The sequence below is a fragment of the Clarias gariepinus genome, chromosome 1, assembly GCF_024256425.1.
Source record: "Clarias gariepinus isolate MV-2021 ecotype Netherlands chromosome 1, CGAR_prim_01v2, whole genome shotgun sequence".
Taxonomy (NCBI): domain Eukaryota; kingdom Metazoa; phylum Chordata; class Actinopteri; order Siluriformes; family Clariidae; genus Clarias; species Clarias gariepinus.
Genome location: NC_071100.1, coordinates 7,041,832 through 7,060,397, shown reverse-complemented (window position 1 = coordinate 7,060,397; position 18,566 = coordinate 7,041,832). Strand labels below are relative to the sequence as shown.

Sequence of the window (18,566 nt, the reverse complement as noted above, 5' to 3'; positions counted from 1 at the left end):
TCACTCTAAAGATTTTCTATTGGGTTGAGATCTGGAAACAAACTAGGCCACTTCAGAACCTTGGATTGCTTCTTACAAAGCCACTCCTTCATTGCCCGGGTGGTGTGTTTGGGATCATTCTCATGCTGAAAGACCCAGCCATGTTTCATCTTTAATACCCTTGCTGATGGAAGGAGGTTTTCACTCAAAATCTCATGATACATGGCCCCATTCATTCTTTTGTCCTGGTGCCTTTGCAGAAAAACAGCCCCAAAGCATGATGTTTGGATGCAACTTAGCGAAGTTATATTTTGGTTTCATCTGACAAAATCTCATGATACATGGCCCCATTCATTCTTTTGTCCTGGTGCATGATGTTTGGATGTTTGGAAGCATGATGTTTGGATGCAACTTAGCGAAGTTATATTTTGGTATCTGACAAAATCTCATGATACATGACATTTTCCCAATCCTCTTCTGGATCATCCAAATGCTCTCTAGCAAACTTCAGACAGGCCTGGACATATACTGGCTTATCAGGGGGACACGTCTGGCACTGCAGGATTTGCCGTTGTTACTTTGGTCCCAGCTCTCTGCGAGTCATTCATTAGGTCCCCTGTGTGGTTCTGGAACTTTTGCTCAGAGGTCTTGTGTTTTTTTTAACCCAACAGGGTAAGATCTTGCATGGAGCCCCAGATCGAGGGAGATACAGTGGTCTTGTATGTCTTCCATTCTTTAATAATTGCTCCCACAGTTGATTTATTTACACCAAGCTGCTTACCTATTGAAGATTCAGTCTCCCCAGCCTGGTGCAGGTCTACAATTTTGTTTCTAGTGTCCTTTGAGCTCTTTGGTCTTGGCCATAGTGAAGTTTGGAGTGTCACTGTTTGAGATTGTGGACAGGTGCCTTTTATACTGATAATAGATGCCATTAATACAGGTAATGAGTGAATGATAGAGGAGCCTTTTAAAGAAGAAGTTACAGGTCTGTAAGAGCCAGAACTTGCACAATTGCTGGCTGACTAAATCCTTTTTTGCCCCAGTGTAACTATGCATCAATGTTTGTTGAAGATTTTTTCCATTTCCAAGAGAGACTGTGTTAACATATTTTCAAATAAAAAATCAGCAAAATCTGTTAAAAAAAAATCAGCAAAATCTGTTATTTATCAAGGGCTTTTTTAAACTTTTGCTTAAGATTGTATATAAACTCCAGAAGCTTCTACACTGCAGTCATTCACTTCATTTTTGACATTGGGTAAACATATGAATAAAATAGCTACTGTGGTTTGGCACTTTTTGTCATTGTCAGAGTACAGGAAATATTAGTGGAGTTATATGTATATATATATATAATCTGTTCACCATATTTGCAGTCTACAGTTTCGAATATGTCATGTCTCTCACAACTCATACCCCCTCCCCTTTTTTACTTTAAACACTACTGAAGTTTATTTGTAGTTTCACTAGCCAAGTCATCTATGTTCTCACGTCTCTAACACTGCCACTGGCTACTGCCATGTCCGTGTGTGTGTTTGTGATGCGGGGGCAAAGAAACAGACATGGTTAATTCTAATATTAGTTTGAATTTCTAGATTCATCATCACTCAGCGAAGTTTGGCCCATAATCTGTTAACTGCTAATACTCCTATCGCGACTTCGCGCGGTGGCCGTAAGTACAATTCATCATGATTCACCAAGAGTTTTGGCGCTGTGATTACATTTCCATCTTTCTGCGTGTTGGTCCACCCAGACCTTGCAAAACTTTGCGAAATGTCGGGCGGTCACTCGCGGCGACTCACAGAGCCTAACACTGCTTTTTTTTAAAATAACTAAATAACTGGTTACTTTAATGGTGGACCTAAAGCGTTAGATTACTCGTTACATTAAAAAATTAATCCAAGTACTCTAACGCATTAATTTGTTTGGTCAGGGTGTCACTGAGCAGCAGATGACAGCAGGACACACAATACAGATTACAACAATACAGACTCATTTACACTTATTAGTTTATTTAAACCCTGTGTTTTAAACTCGCTCTACTTGTACTCTTACTTGTTGAACCATCATAGTTACTGAGAGTAGTTACACATCAAACTCAACCCTTCTCATAACAGATCAGATATGAATGCACTTATTCACCTGAGCAGTCATGCTGAAGTACTCACAATCACACAATGAGCTCATCACTCAGGACATTCAGACTGCAGATGAACAACTTTATACCCAACACTCACTCTAATGAAGACACAGAGAGTAAACATTTACTTACACAGCATCAAAGGGTGAGAACTGAGCTCCATTATGTCTCTATAATTACTGAGTGACAGATTACAGACAGATACAGCCTGACCATTTCCTTTGTTCTTAGACACACAAAAAGAGACAGAGAGAGAGAGGGAGAGAGAGAGAGAGAGAGAAAATGTGCCTATGGAAATTTCAGTTGACACAAACAATAGAATACAGTATCCTATTATATATATATATATATATATATATATATACATATATAGTCATGTTGGAATCGGTAGGCGCCATCCCCAAACTGTTACTGCAAATACCCAGTGGAACACCTATTTGGGGGAATTAGTGTGGACACTGCAAGCCAGGCCTTCTGGTTCAACATCAGTGTCTGACCTTGCAAATGTGCTTATAAAGGAATGATTAAAAATTCCCATAAACCAATTCCTTAACCTAGTGTAAAACCATTTTTAGAAGAGTTAAAGCTGTTATAGATGCAAAGGGTGAGCCAACATCATATTATACTCTATGGATTAGGAGTTGGATGTTACTCAAGTCCATATGCATGTAAAGCCAGGCAAGCCAATACCTTTGACATATAGTATATACTATATATAAGTTGCTGTAAGGGACCACAATTAGAGGTCACTGTTTTGTTTGTGTAGTTTTGGTTGGCAGACTCAGTTTCCCAGGAGGCACCTCGGTCAGGTGATGCAGATGCTCACCTGAACTGAGGTGGCTGATTAGATTTTCTATAAATCGCTGTTTATTCTGGGAAACTGGGTCGAACATGGTTTGTATTCACTGTCTTTTTTGTGGGCATTTTGGGTTGTATTTTGCTTAGTTGTTTGTGTGGTTAGTTTGATTTGTTTTACTCTTTAACTGGTGTATGTTCTTTGTATTTCAATGGGTATGGAGATGACTCCGTATCGTGAAATGTTGGGTTAGTGTTAAAGTTTATGTAAGTATTGTTGGTTGTGTCCCCCATGTTGTTGAATCCTGGTAAGGTTAGCTATTTGTGTGAGTAGCTGGGTGTGTGTGTAGCTACTAATCCGTTTCGTCATATGCTCTCTAGTCACCAGCCTGTGACTCATGACTGTGGTCCCGTCTTGTCTTATTTCAGCTCCATGCATAGTTTTTGTGCGCTTTTAGCCTCTGGTCTCACTCCTAGCCTCTGGTCTCACTCTTAACCTTTTGTCTAGAGTTAAAGAGCCTATGTTGTGTGTAAAGCCATAGAGCCTATGTAACGCTATAAAGCCTATGTTATGTGTGTAATGCTATAGGGCTTATGTTGTGTGTCAAGCGACGGAGCATATGTAACATCATAGAGCCTATTATATATGTGTAAAGCTACAGAACATGTGTAATGCTATAAAAGCATATGTTATGTTTGTAAGCTAAAGAGCTTTGACTAAGTAAAGGAGAGATGTCCAGCTCTGTTGTTAGTTGGAGGTCTTGATTTGTTCATTTGTTGGTTTGGTTAGTTTCGTTACTGAATGTTTTGATTAGTGTTTGTTTGTTTCTTGGTTAAATAAAGACTTTTTTTATACCATCATCTGCGCCTATGCCTGCCTGTAAGCCCACGGCAACTACAACAGCCATGTACCACCAGCTCATGACAGTTGCCCATTTGTAGATTGTTTGCCTCAACTGGTGAATATCTAAAATGTAAACTAAACCATGCTTGATTGTAGATCCTCCAAAAGCTTTTTTTGGGTAACATAAGCGTATCATTCTTGTGTGGAGCAAACTTTAAAAGTTTGAGTGGTTTTTACTAGTCAAATTATCTCTAATTCACACCACCAAACACATTTTCTTACTTTCTTTCTCCAGGTACTGTATGCTAATACTTTACTCCAATTATTTATTTGAGGTCATTAACTCAAGGATTCACATACGTATTCCACTATCACAATAAGGCTTTTATGGTTGTTCTCAATAAAGACATGAAAGATCAGGGAGTTTGTTTTTGTGTTATTATTTTAGGCACATTATATTTGTTAATACTTGAAAATATTATTTTACAATATTGATCTTGCAATTAAAAATTGTCTTTATACACATACCTCAAAAAAGTTTAATATTATTAATATTAATAATATACACCATTAGAGGAAAATATGGTAAAATGGCCTGGAAACCATATGCTTATTTGCAGAAATATAAACATGAACAATAAAATAATAAAATACAAGGGGAAAAATAAGGGTATCATATAAAAAAATAATCGGTCTTCTGTTCATCAAGAACGTGTACATCAAGGGAGAAGAACAGGGTCTACTGCTGTGCACAAGAGGGAGATGAATAATTCCTACTGCTGTGTACAGGACGAAGATGAACGGACTCTCTTGCTCTGTACAGAAAGGAGATTAAAATTTTTATCTCAACAAACTAATAAAGAAAACATGTTTTTTGTCTAAAGATGTTCCTGCAACAGTTTTAATGTGGTCATAGACAGGAGGACATAAACAAAATTTCTTGGACAATGTTATCACATCATATATCATATTGTAGCATGGGCAATATGGTGTGATACAATATCATATATATCATATCACATTTTTTAACCACAACGGTCACTCTATAAATCTGTTCCTCACTGTGGTAGGTCATTATTGTACCAATTCATTGAATAATGTCATTGGACATCTGTTGGTTACATTTGGTTTATTGCACTGTTGCTAACTCTCTATATAATTTCATTTATAGAGCTTAATGTGTTTTTCTACTACTTACACTGTCACTTATATTAACTCAGAGATCTGGTGTTTACAGTTAAATATATTTTATTTTTAACAATTATGTACAATATAATCTCACACATTGCATACACTATATCATATTACATTTTATATTTTTTATTTATTTTTTAAATATAAGATTTATTTGAATAAATAAAGCAATTCATTTTTCTATTTGAATCAGTTTACACAGCAGATGTTTGACATGCCAGGTGCATGCTCACAGGCAATCGCAAGATGTCTTTTTTTTTTACACAATGCACTTAAAAAAATACAAACAATAAATAAATAAATAAATAAATAATCTATAATTTCTATTTTCTTACTGTAAATGTCATGAGTCTTACCTCTATTTTAAAGTTTACGCTTTACATCTACATTTACGAGTAGACAGTGCATTCAATCACACTGGCTTTTTCTGAAAAAAAAAATATATATATATCCTGATTAATCTAAATTATAACTTATATAAATTAAGAAGTGGACATTTTGAAAAGATTCTTCAGTCTCAGCCGAGTGTAACAATTTGAAGTTTTTCTTACACTAGAAATATCTTCAAGTCAGAGGACTTGATGCATGACATAATACAAGAGTAGGGTGATGATAAAAGTTTATTTTTCTATACCTTTTATTCTCTTTACTTTTTTCATTGGTTTTAGATTAATCACAGCATAGTTCACATCAGCATCTGGGGAAGCAGAGAACAAAACCATCTTTAGCCTTGTAATACATCACTTATAACCCATGAACATAGACAAGTCATTATCACTCTCCATTGGCATGTCCCAGCATTTAAAATAAATGAATAAGATAATAATAATAATAATAATAATAATAATAATAATAATAATAAGGCTTTGTTTACAATTGTCATGGTGTTTTAATGGACCACTGCTATCACTGCATGCATGCATGCATAAATTATTAAATTAATTAATAAATGATCTGCTTAGTGTGCTGTTGAGTGGTTTATCCACAGAGCCATTTGGTTTGTCAGCACCTTTACAGGGGCATGGGAATATGGAATGGAAGATTTAGGCTTAAGGCTCTTTGGTTATATACATCATAGTGCTTCCTGCCTATCTCTCATATTTTCCCCCTTATGTCTTATATGCTACTTTCAGCACAGAATAAAGTCAGTGTCAATTTCATGTTGTTCCTTGCACAATTATTATTATTTGCACTGTTGTCACTATGTCATGAATACAATTGTGCATCAAGGTTGCAATACATATCACTTTATTTCAACATTTTACTTATTAATATTATTCATGTTTGCTACAGCATTATGCAATTATTTAGTTGTTTGGGATGTGAGTGAGTATCTATCTATCTATCTATCTATCTATCTATAGTTATTATATAATATTATTAGTTATTATATATCCATTGATTAAAAATAAAAGCTAAAATAATGGATAAATATACATTTTGAGGGATGTTTTACACCCTTGTCCATTAAAATGAAAACAAGAAAATCTAAAGCAAATTGTAATAGAAATATAGACACAATCAGCTAAGCAGTGGTTTGTCAGTGATTAAGATGTTAGCATACTGCAGAACCGTAACATCAAAATGTTCTGGGTTTGAGCCGCAGCCTCACTAAAGTGCAACTTGTGGCCATTTAAATAAAACCCTTTGTCCTCAAATGCTCAGATATAAAATTAAATAAATGTAATTTGCTTTAGACAATTGCATTCACCAAATGCCACACACATTACAATACATAGGCAAATAAGTGCAAATACTGTACCTGTCTGAAATGCACAACCTGTACAAAAACATAACTCCAGTTAAAGATAATGATGTATAAAAGCGCCAATATTAGAACAGGTTTATTGTCAGTTTAAGAAAAAAAAAAAATTAAGATGTTTTACTTTAAATGCATTTCATTTTGATTATGTTTTACATAAAATGACTAAAACAGTTATCTGACCCTTTGTTCTTATGTAGAACCACACCAGGACCATTAAGATCAATAAAGCGATGAACAAAAATCCCAAAACCACAATCACTCCTACAGTTCTGCCACCGGATCTAGAACCTGAGACTGAGACTGAGAATTAAAGATAGCAACATTTCAGCAACAATGTGCATATAAACTGTGTTTGTAAAAAAAAAAAAAGGATAATTTAAAAAATACAAGGTTTCTCACCTCTGACTAAGATCCAGCTTCTCGGTGATTCTTCTCTTTCTGAGTAATTACAATGGTAGAAACCTTCATCTAACTTTGAGACCTTATGGATAATCATCTCTCCTGTAGTCTGTGTCTGGAGAACTGATCCATCCTTATAGAAATCAGCTCGGCGGTTTGAAGAATTTTTGTTGCGATATAAACAGCGTAAAGACAGAGGATGTCTATCAGTCACAGGATGAACAGGATTTTCCAGTATCACATCACCATCTAGGACACAGAAAGTCGGATATGATCCTTCCATTGAAGATAAAATGCATAGATAAAATAAGTTAAAAATTATAATCCATATGATAGTACTTTAATACGATTCTACAATAACCCAAATTTAATTTTTTTTTATTTTTTTATTTGAATTAAATTAAAACTAAAAGACTTCAGCCTTGTTCATTACACACACAGATTTCTTAAGTTTCTCTGGATCTTGTGATGCACTGCAGATGATGAGATTTGCAAAGCCTTTGCAATTTGACATTGAGGAACGTTGTTTTTATAGTATTCCACAATCTTTTTATGCACTTTTTCACAGACTGGAGAGCGTCTCCCATGTTTACTTCTGAGATAGTCTGTCTCTCTAAGACATCCCTTCTTTAACTTAGCCAAGGAGACAGCCCGAATTTATGATTCTCCACATCTTTCATCTGCATGGTCTCCCCTCTGACATCGTATCCGATTATGGCTCCCAGTTTTTAGCAGAATTCTGGAAAGCATTTTGCAGACTAATCGGAACGACACCCAGCCTGTCCTCTGAGTCAAACGGGCAGACAGAGAGACTTAACCAGGAACTGGAGAATGGGCTGATGCCTCTCAGCAACCTGCAGGTATGAGGTGGGTCAGAGGGTGATGCTATCCACCCGAGACATCCTCATTAAAACAACCTCCCACAAATTGTCACCTAGATTCATCAGGCTGTTTACAATCATTTACAAACAGGTGATTAACCCTGTTTCCATCAGACTTTCCCTACCCCTCACTATGCGTCGCCATCAACCCAACCTTTCATGTCTCGGAAATCAGATGACTGGTACCCAGCCCATTATCTAGCATACGTTTATGCCAAGTTTTTTTTTACAGCTGTTGATACTTTTTTCACACCAGGTTACAGTACTCTCTTTTAAACATATTTTAAACATCAAGTCATACACAGGCACAACAATAAATAACTATAATAATAATTCTTGGGTTGACAATATTTTTTTTATTATAAAAAAGCAGCCAAATAACCTATGCACTTAGAACCAATTCACTGCCAGGGAAGCCTTGATGAGTGGTTTATGCTTAAGATGAGCAGGTTATGTTGAATTAATATTTTGAGTTTTATAAACTTTATTTTTTCTTAACAAATATGCGTACTTGTACTGGAAAAAGAAAAAAAAGGTACATATATCAATATTTAAAACTAGTTAACAATAGTTGTTTTTGTCTTCCTGAACAGTTTTACCAACTTGAAAGTCAATGTTATGAATATTTTATAACATTTCCCTTTTGGTTTAAAAGTAAACACACTATATGAAGACTCACCATGCACTGTGATGTTGACAGGATTACTGTTTTCTCCAGATTCAGACTCACACCAGTAAACTCCAGTGTAGGATGTGGAGAGGGAGCTGATATTACATGTAGATCTTGTAACTGATCCCCACTGTGAACAATCTAACACTCCCTCATTGTGTGTGTATCGTCTCACTGTCCATCCAGTAGAGTCACTCGGGTCCTTACAGTTCAGTGTGAGAACATTATCAGTAAAGTGTTGAGATCTGCTGGGACTGATGATCAGAGTAACTAAAGGAGAATCCCCTAAAGCAGAAAAAAAGCCATGCAAATTAACATTGATGTGAAATGTACAATGTAATGAGACAGAAAACTAGCAAATTGCTGTACATTTATTTATCAAAACATTATCACATTACTATATAGGACTCTACTACAAACTTTCATCATGTGCGTACAAATAATAAAAAATTGTTTACATAAAATATTAATACTACTACTACTACTACTACTACTACTAATAATAATAAGAATAATAATAATAATAATAATAATTATTATTATTATTAATAATATGATTAATAATAATAATAATAATAATAATAAGAAGAAGAAGAAGAACATAATAATTATTATTATATAATGTACATTTAAATTATTATTTACATAAAATCTTAACTTAATTAAATTTTTTACATTTACATAAGTACAAATGTATGTACTTATAAACTTGTAAAATGAGACTCTCTGGGATCAGTTGCTAAGGTGCTTTAAAGTGTTTGCTAGGGCATGGCTTTACAGCTTCACAATGATCCTGAGAGACTGATAGGTTGACTGAGTAAAATGAGCCCACCCCTACTGTATGTCTCTTAACTTTTTAACTTTTAGCTCAGTTGAATTCTTTATCGGTTAAATGAAAAAAAAAAACTACTGGAAACTTATTATTAGAACAGTAAATATGTTTACAATTATTAATCGTAATTTGCTATTTGTTATTAGTAAGTTATTGTAAATTTTACGGTTATGGTTATTATAGACCAAAATGGTAGAAAGTGCACAACCTGAGGCTCAGCATTTTTCTGGATTTTGTAATTTAGTAGTTATTCCTCTATTGGCTGCAAGCTTTTTTACTCATAATAGCTTTTCATTCATCTCATATAGCACTGTTAGACATCAGATACAGTTGCACAGATGGCATGCTAAGTTTTTTAGGAAATTTGCCAAGACACTGTGGCCTGATGACCCACATCTTCCAGTGAAGACAGCCCAAACGATATGATAAACAAATGTTGGAGAAGTGAGATGTTGTGAAAGCTAGGCTAAAAATAGGTCCACACTGACCACCTCATCCAAGCATTTACTTTACTAAAATTGTATGTTATCTGGTGAATAAAATGGATCTGTGGCTTTGGAGAACAAGTTAAATAGAGCAGAGTAGTGAAGTCGTGGAAGATCATAACTTGGTTTGACAGGTGGGCGTGACCTGGCGTGCCGTGACTGTATGTATGTATGTATGTATGTATGTATGTATGTATGTATCTATCTATCTATCTATCTATCTATCTATCTATCTATCTATCTATCTATCTATCTATCTATCACAACTGTTACAGGAATCACATCAGTAGGAAACTTCATACATCTCCATGACAAGATATTACTGTCACCAGATTATTAGTTTAGCACCTTTCTCAAAGCAAAGTAAAATATGAATGATATATATGAGGTATTATAAATTCCAGGTTTTGTGCAAGCTTAGAACCATTTTTTGTGACACCTATTGCATTGTGCATTTTCCTACATCTGCATTTCCTGCTTTTATGTTTTTATCTGCCATAAAAAAATGACATATTTCCTTCACAAACAATTGAGTCTTGTATTTTAACCAGAACGTTTGCACAATAAGGGTCAGAAACATCAGAGATAACATAGGAACTTTAAAAAAAAACATGACAATACTAATCTTTTTGTGCGTTTGATGACCGTTAAAATTATCGTCCTTTGACACGTCATCAAATGTCCAAATGTTTGCTTGGCGGTTATATATCAAACAATACTTAGCTAAAAGTCAAAGTAACACCCATACATGGAACCCCAGACAACTGTAGACATGTACAAACGTATCTGAAAGCATTTTAGGAAATGTTTTGTGTCACATATTTTTACCAATTGACATCCTACCAGGTCTGTTTTTGGCCAGGAAAACAACGTTGCCGTCAGACCAGTGCTTGATGGGTGTCTTATAAATATTAATAAATAAATGTTGCATGGATCTGCTCTTCCATTCACACTTTTGCATTTAACAATTTATTCCAACAATAAATATTTCTCACCAGTGATCCATAGTGTCTGTAGATTGCTGTACTGTGTGTGTAAGGCTGGTTCTCCTCTCTCTCCTCTACACACATAAACTCCTGTGTGTTTAAGAGCAGCAGGACTGAGAGTGTAGGAGCCTCCAGATCCTCTGCTGCTGTCTGAGAGAAGCTCCACATACATGATATAGCCAGGACTTGTTGTTATTTGAGTTACGCCATGTCTGAAGGAAACATCTCTGTACCAGCTGAATGTCCAGTCTGTAGAGGAGTCTGTAACTTTACAGTTTAGAGTCACTGAGTCTCCTTCAGTCAGCCAGCTCTGTGGAGATACACTCAGTACTGCAGGTCTCTCTGTTACACAAAAATTATTATTTATTTATTTATTTATTTATTTACTTATTTAACTAGTTAGTTAAAAAGCTACTCAATACACAGTAAGCAGCTTTTTATAAATTTCCAATTGCGAATTTACACGTCTTTCTTCAAACCTCACAATCTCACCTGATACAGTCAGTGTAAGAGGGTCACTGAAGTGTGAGGTGCGTGAGCCTCCTCTCTCTGCTCCTCTACAGGTGTAGTGACCTGTGTGTGTCACTTCAACACCACGGATTCTGTACAGCTGTTTTTTACTGACAGGACTGTGTGCAGCATCTTTATACCAGCTGTACTGCCAGCTAGACACACTTTCATCCTGTATGTCACATCTCAGAGTGACGGCGTCTCCACTAAACACCTGATTATCAGGATTTATGGATGCCACTGGTTTAGGTCTCTCTGTAAAAATATAATATAAAATCTAAACTGTCATGATGTTTATAATGATGATACTATGATACTGTATTACTGTATAGGCATAGTGGAAAAATGAGTACAGTGTGTATATACACACACCTAAAGGATTATTAGGAACACCATACTAATACAGTGTTTGACCCCCTTTGCCTTGAGAACTGCCTTAATTCTACGTGGCATTGATTCAACAAGGTGCTGAAAGCATTCTTTAGAAATGTTGGCCCATATTGATATTATAGCATCTTGCAGTTGATGGAGATTTGAGGGATGCACATCCAGGGCACGAAGCTCCCGTTCCACCACATTCCAAAGATGCTCTATTGGGTTAAGATCTGAGATCTGGTGACTGTGGGGGCCATTTTAGTACAGTGAACTCATTGTCATGTTCAAGAACCCAATTTGAAATGATTCGAGCTTTGTGACATGGGGCCAGGGGTAGCTCAGTGGTTAAGGCATTGGCCTACGGTTCGAAAGATCTCAGGTTCAAACCCCACAACCACCAAGTTGCCACTGTTGGGCCCTTGAGCAAGGCCCTTAGCCCTCAACTGCTCCGATGTGTAATGAGATAAAAATGTAAGTCGTTCTGGATAAGAGCGTCTGCCAAATGCCTAAATGTAAATGTAAATGGTGCATTATCCTGCTGGAAGTAGTCATGAGAGGATGGGTACATGGTGGTCATAAAGGGATGGACATTGTCAAAAACAATGCTCAGGTAGCCCGTGGCATTTAAACAATAGACTAAGGGGCCTTAAGTGTGCCAAGAAAACATCCCCACACCATTACACCACCGCCACCAGCCTGCACAGTGGTAACAAGGCATGATGGATCCATGTTCTCATTCTGTTTACGCCAAATTCTGACTTTACCATTTGAATGTCTCAACAGAAATCGAGACTCATCAGACCAGGCAACATTTTTCCAGTCTTCAACTGTCCAATTTTGGTGAGCTCGTGCGAATTGTAGCGAATTTGTAGTGGAGATGAGTGAGGTCTTCTGCTGTTGTAGTCCATCCGCCTCAAGGTTGTGCGTGTTGTGGCTTCACAAATGCTTTGCTGCATACCTCGGTTGTAACGAGTAGTTATTTCAGTCAAAATCGCTCTTCTATCAGCTTGAATCAGTCGCCCGTTCTCCTCTGACCTCTAGTATCAACAAGGCATTTTCACCCACAGGACTGCCGCATACTGGATGTTTTTCCCTTTTCACACCATTCTTTGTAAACCCTAAAAATGGTTGTGCGTGAAAATCCCAGTAACTGACCGGCCTGTCTGGCACCAACAACCATGCCATGCTCAAAATTGCTTAAATCACCTTTCTTTCCCATTCTGACATTCAGTTTGGAGTTCAGGAGATTGTCTTGAGCAGGACCACACAAGGTAGTTAAATTTAATATTGATCTAAATATAAAATAATTTAATATTGCAATAACCAATAACCAAAAAATTTAATAATTACATTTTATTTATTTATTTATTTATTTATTTATTTATTTATTCTTGTTTTTTATTTTTTATTTCTATGTTTTAATGAGTACACAAAATTGGCAATATGTGTTGTCCCCTACTTACAAGCAAGTTCACACATAAGAAAAGTTTTACTTTTTTTCATAAAATAACATGCCAAATGATAAAACTTTTAAAGAAATGTCTTTAGAACATCTTGAAATAATAATGAATTGCTATTTTATTGAGTAATATTTTTCATACCCATTTTAACAAACTTATGGTGAAAAGGGGAAAAAAATCATAACATACCTCTTACTGTAATCTTAACAGGATTACTGAGCTCTGTGTAGTGGTAGTAGTTGTGGTTGTTGTTTCTCCGGTATGCACTACATTTATACACTGTTTCTTCTTCATTATTGACTGTGACTTTAACTGTGTTTGCTTTCTTACTGTTCAGAGACTTCGACTGCTGGTTATATTTGTGCCATAGAAACTCCCATCCAGTGGACTGTTGCAGTTCACAGCTCAGAGTGACGGTGTCCCCGGTGTAGATGGAGCTCTGGTTTATTCTTAGATTCGGTTTAAGTTGTCCTGTTCATGTGAAATGATGAAGGAGTCAGAGGAGATTTTACATTCATAACATAGCGAGTAGATTTAATGAGCTTTAACTTGTGCTTTGTGCAGGCATTTATATTTTACATTTAATACATAATGTTTCTATGTATGCATTTCTTATATGACTGACATTGTTTTATAACATTATTCATGTTAAGTGAAAGTAATTCTGATAAAATAGGAAACAGTAAATGAAGAGTCACACAATGTGGGTGAATCTACCAAAAGCACAAAGTGAATCTAGACATGAGATTATATATGGTTATTTATTCATTTATTCATTTATTCATTTGCTGTTTCTTTGTTTGGTTTTTATTTACTAGAGCTGTACACACTGCAGTAATAAACTGTGAACAATCTGAGAAATTGTGCACAAATTCAAAAATCAAATCAACATTGCAGACAGTTTAAACAATAAATAATAATAATAAACTATAAATGAATTACCTTTAGCATGATCTGCGGGTATAAGAGAACTCAGCACTAATAAGAGAACAGAAACAGAACATGATGTAAATATGAAAATTATACACATACCACAAGCTGTTATGCAATTTAACATGTTTGTTTTATTTTTTTATGGCAGGAATTAACCAAATATTCATTAAATATTATCATTTAAATACAATATTATTTGCTTTGTGACGCAAATCAATTATCACACTGGTGTTTTAAAAGTGAGAGAGAGAGAGAGAGAGAGAGAAGATTGGTGGAAATTGTCCTACAGGACATTTTCCAGAGATCAGAGCCATGTGTGTTTGTGACCTAGCAGTGGCATGTGGTTGAAAAGTGAAACTAAAATCTCTTTGATGTGCTTAATTGATGATTTCAGTACATTTTTCTGTTTTGTTTTTTTATTTTTTACCTTATGCACATTATAAGAAAGAATATTTCCTAAATAACTCTTCCAACACCATCATAATAAAATATTAAAATGGCCAGTAAGCATACTGTATGTTTAGAAAGGTTCAGTGAAAAAAAAGTTACAGTATCCGAATAGGCATTTTGTCTCCAACTGGCACTGTTAAAGTTTCCTTCCATATCAACAGCTAAAAAAATCAAATGTTAGGTTTTGCTTTCACATGTTTATTTCACACCTCCTCCACTTCTTTTCTACTTAATTTGCACCACTACATTACCGCATAAATAAACCACATCCTTGAACTGGTCTCCGTTCCCAGGCCATATTGATTTTTGTGTATACCGAACTAATGAGAAGAGTTTGCTTTTAACCAAGTTCGCGCTATTTTTCAAACAAAAATATAATGTTTATTTTTAAAAATGGAGAGCTTTTTTTTAGTTAGGTAGTGTGTATTATGTTAAACTTGCTGTAGCGAGATGCTTCTCTGCACAGGCCTTAATATTAAAAAACTTGGAGAACTTGATTATAAACCATTTTGAATGCCAACATGGTCTTGTTAAAACCTTAATGTTTACAGAATTCAACACCAGAGACTCCACCAAAACAGCAAAGACGTTTCAGTTGGTTATGACCATGACTTCCATTGGTGAAAGTACAAACATCATGCAGTTATTTTCTTTTAGCAGATCAAATGATAATGAGAGTTTGTCACTGAGCAGCAGGACACAGAAGATCAGGTAGAGATTCCAACAATACAGACTCATTTACACTCATTAGATTATTTAACCCTGTGTTTTAAACTCGCTCTACTTGTACTCGTACCTGTTGAACTATCATTACTGAGAGACATTCAGGCTGCAGATGAACAACTTTATACCCAACACTCACTCTAATGAAGACACAAAGAGAACATTTACTCACAGAGCATCACAGGGAGAGGACTGAGATCCATCCTGTCTCTATAATGACTGACTGACTGAGAGAGCAGGGTTATAAGTGCTAAAGCTTTACCACTTCCTGTGTTCCTAAACACACAAACACATCAAAGTGTGTGTGAGAGAGATGTGAGTAAAAGATCATGTTAGAATGGTTGGTCTTTCGACTACAGTCGGAAAGTGAAATTAAGATTTTTTTATTTAACATTCACTTTACCTGTAAACGCAGTACATTATAAAGTAAACTATTTGTACACATTTCTTTTGATGAGGTTAACGTTGTGATGGTTTATTTAATATAATTCAAAAGGAAGAGATTTATTAATTTATTTACTTTTTTTTTTAGTTTTTTAATGACCACACTATATTGTATAAATGTTTCATTTCATTAAAGGTCTCTACATTCTTTACTGTGGTAAGATTTACAAGTGATCTTTTCCACTTCTGTCTTCTTTTGGGTCAGTCCTTTCTGTCTTTTTCTGCTAAGGGACTGTATGGCCTCCTGTATTTATCTCATACCTCCACTGCCATGATCATGGTTTATGGTATTATCTTAACAACTTTAGCAGTGATAAGAGAACCATCAATGAATAATAATCATGAATCATCCATGTCACATGTAACATTGTAACCATTTTTATGTTATTTTTAAATAAATAACCAATTTTATCCCCATTATAGACCACCTACACATGCAAAGGTGATGTTTAGATGTTTAAAATAGGTTATTTATTTATTTATTTATTTAGTATGTTTGTTTGCTTGTTTTTGTTTGTCTGTCTGTTTTTAGATTCATGCAATGACATTGGTGTCACATCTTGAAAAAATAAGTAGAGTTCCTGTTGTTACTTTGAACATTGCTTAGGTATTAAAATGCATAAGTGATGATAATTCTAAACAGGTCTATTAATAGTATTTTTGTGTCTTAAGGTGAGGTCACTGCTTTGTACAACCTTAGTTAGTTAGTATTTAGCTAGTAAGATGCATTTGCTAATAAACACAACATTTATAGAGAATAAAATGAAAAGTGGTAAGCAAATATTGGCATCTCGGTACCAGTCAAAAGGTTGGACTTACTTTCTAATCATATAAAGTAAACAAATTGCTAATATTATATTGTAAGGGGTTTGACCCTTTTTGCACATAGACAAGAGGCGAGGTCTCTTCGCGAAAAGTGTAGTTTATTTAAAGAAAAATGGGGAAGAAAAAAGGTTAAAAGTTGAAGGTGTGCACATGTAGGTCGGTGGGCAGTGCCCCGCTGGCATGTGGGCACAGGTTGGTAAGCAGCGGCGGCGGGCAGAGTGGTAGCGTGGGCCTGCTTGGACAGCAGCTCCTGTGTGGTTCTTTTGTGATGGCTTTCCTCTTGTGGGATATCCGGACTGGCTTGTTTCTTGGGCGCAGCCTCAGACGGAAGTCCTCTATGAAGTCCGGCGGCAGGACGGCTTTACCCAGCTGCAAACGGGGGCCTCTTCTGCACTTTAGTAAGTCCTTTACACACTTAGCTTAGTAGGTCTACAGCAGCTCAACAAACCCCGAGCTACACTCTATATTTTTATAGCGTAGGGAGAACTGGGACACAATTTCTGGCCGGGGAATCCCACATTAACCCAGGCCAGCGTATGCACCCAAATAAATTTAGAAACCTCAGACAGCCGTATTTTCTCAATCACAACACCGCATGGTCTTAACACTTTGAGCTGCTTTCTCACTACCCACCACATTACAGATATGCCACACTTGCATTTTGCACACCGCAGAACTGCAAACTTTAAACTGTGACACACACATTACACACATTAAATATGGCACATTTGCACAACACAGAACTCTGAACTTTGAACTGAAACATTGCACACTATTCTATACATACCGCACATTATCTTATCTTGTCTAACTGGACACGGTTCTACATTACATTTCAGCTCTTCTATATTCCATTTTATTATATTTTTTATTATAATATATATATTTTTATATTTCTATTTTAATTTTATTATTTAAACATAATGTAAATTTAAAAGTCCATTACATCTAAAGTTTATCTCCATATTTTTCCATATTTTCTGTAGTTTTAATTTGTAAAATTCCCTTGTTTCTCTTATTTTTCTTAATTCATTTAGAATTTTTAGGTAATAAGCAGTTGTATGAGCATTTCACATTCATATCATACCATGTATGACTGTGTATGTGACAAATAAAATGTACATTTGAAGTTTAAATTTAAACTATTTTTCCCTGTAATATATATAGCTAGTTCTGGGGGAAAAAAAGAGACCACTGCAGCATAATCAGTTTTTTTTTTTTTTTTTTTTTTTTACAGGAGCATGTATTAGTGAGATGTACAGTTTTGTTTAATTTCATATTAACTGCTGACAATATTTCCTTTAAATTCAAAATATAATTATTGTTATTTAGAGTCTATATGTGAAGGGAATGACAACATCACAACAGATCAAACTAATCCAAGATCATGTAGTATTTGCAGATCTCTAATGAAACAAAATGCAAAAAAAATGTAAACAAATTGTGTTATTGCTTTGGCTAAATAGCATTAAGAAATTAGTATTTTGTGGAATAACCCTAATTTGCAATTACAGCTTTCATGCATTTTGGCTCCACACCAGTTTTTCACGTTGCTGTTGGGTAACTTTATACCACTCTTTTTGCAAAAATGCTAATAGTTCAGCTTTGCTTGATGGTCTTCCTCTTGATGACACTCCAGTAATTTTCTGGAGTAAATTGCAGTGGTCTCTTATTTTTTTCCAGAGCTATAAATCTCCTCTTTGGTCTTCCTTTAGACCAAAGGCTCTAGTTTTATTATGGGGTCTAGTTTTATTATGGGGTCCGTTCTTAGTACGTTGCTTGACACATTCGAGATGAACTGACACATCTAAGATGAGATCATCGTGCTAATTACGATCTAGCTAAGTCTTTTAAAGTTGGATATGCATCGACAGTAGAA

At 35.4% G+C, this 18,566-nt stretch overlaps 1 protein-coding gene across 1 annotated transcript; it reads right to left on the bottom strand.

The window, feature by feature from the left end:
- Positions 1–5,338: 5,338 nt before the first annotated feature.
- On the bottom strand, positions 5,339–15,621 carry LOC128510734 (Fc receptor-like protein 5). The gene is made up of 11 exons (XM_053483247.1): positions 15,591–15,621; positions 14,255–14,290; positions 13,502–13,783; positions 11,460–11,732; positions 10,977–11,309; positions 8,674–8,949; positions 7,114–7,362; positions 6,895–7,014; positions 6,712–6,729; positions 5,584–5,646; positions 5,339–5,376 (listed from the first exon to the last, which is right to left on the bottom strand). The coding sequence occupies exons 1-11, from the start codon at positions 15,619–15,621 to the stop codon at positions 5,339–5,341; spliced, it is 1,719 nt and encodes a 572-aa protein (XP_053339222.1).
- Positions 15,622–18,566: the final 2,945 nt, after the last annotated feature.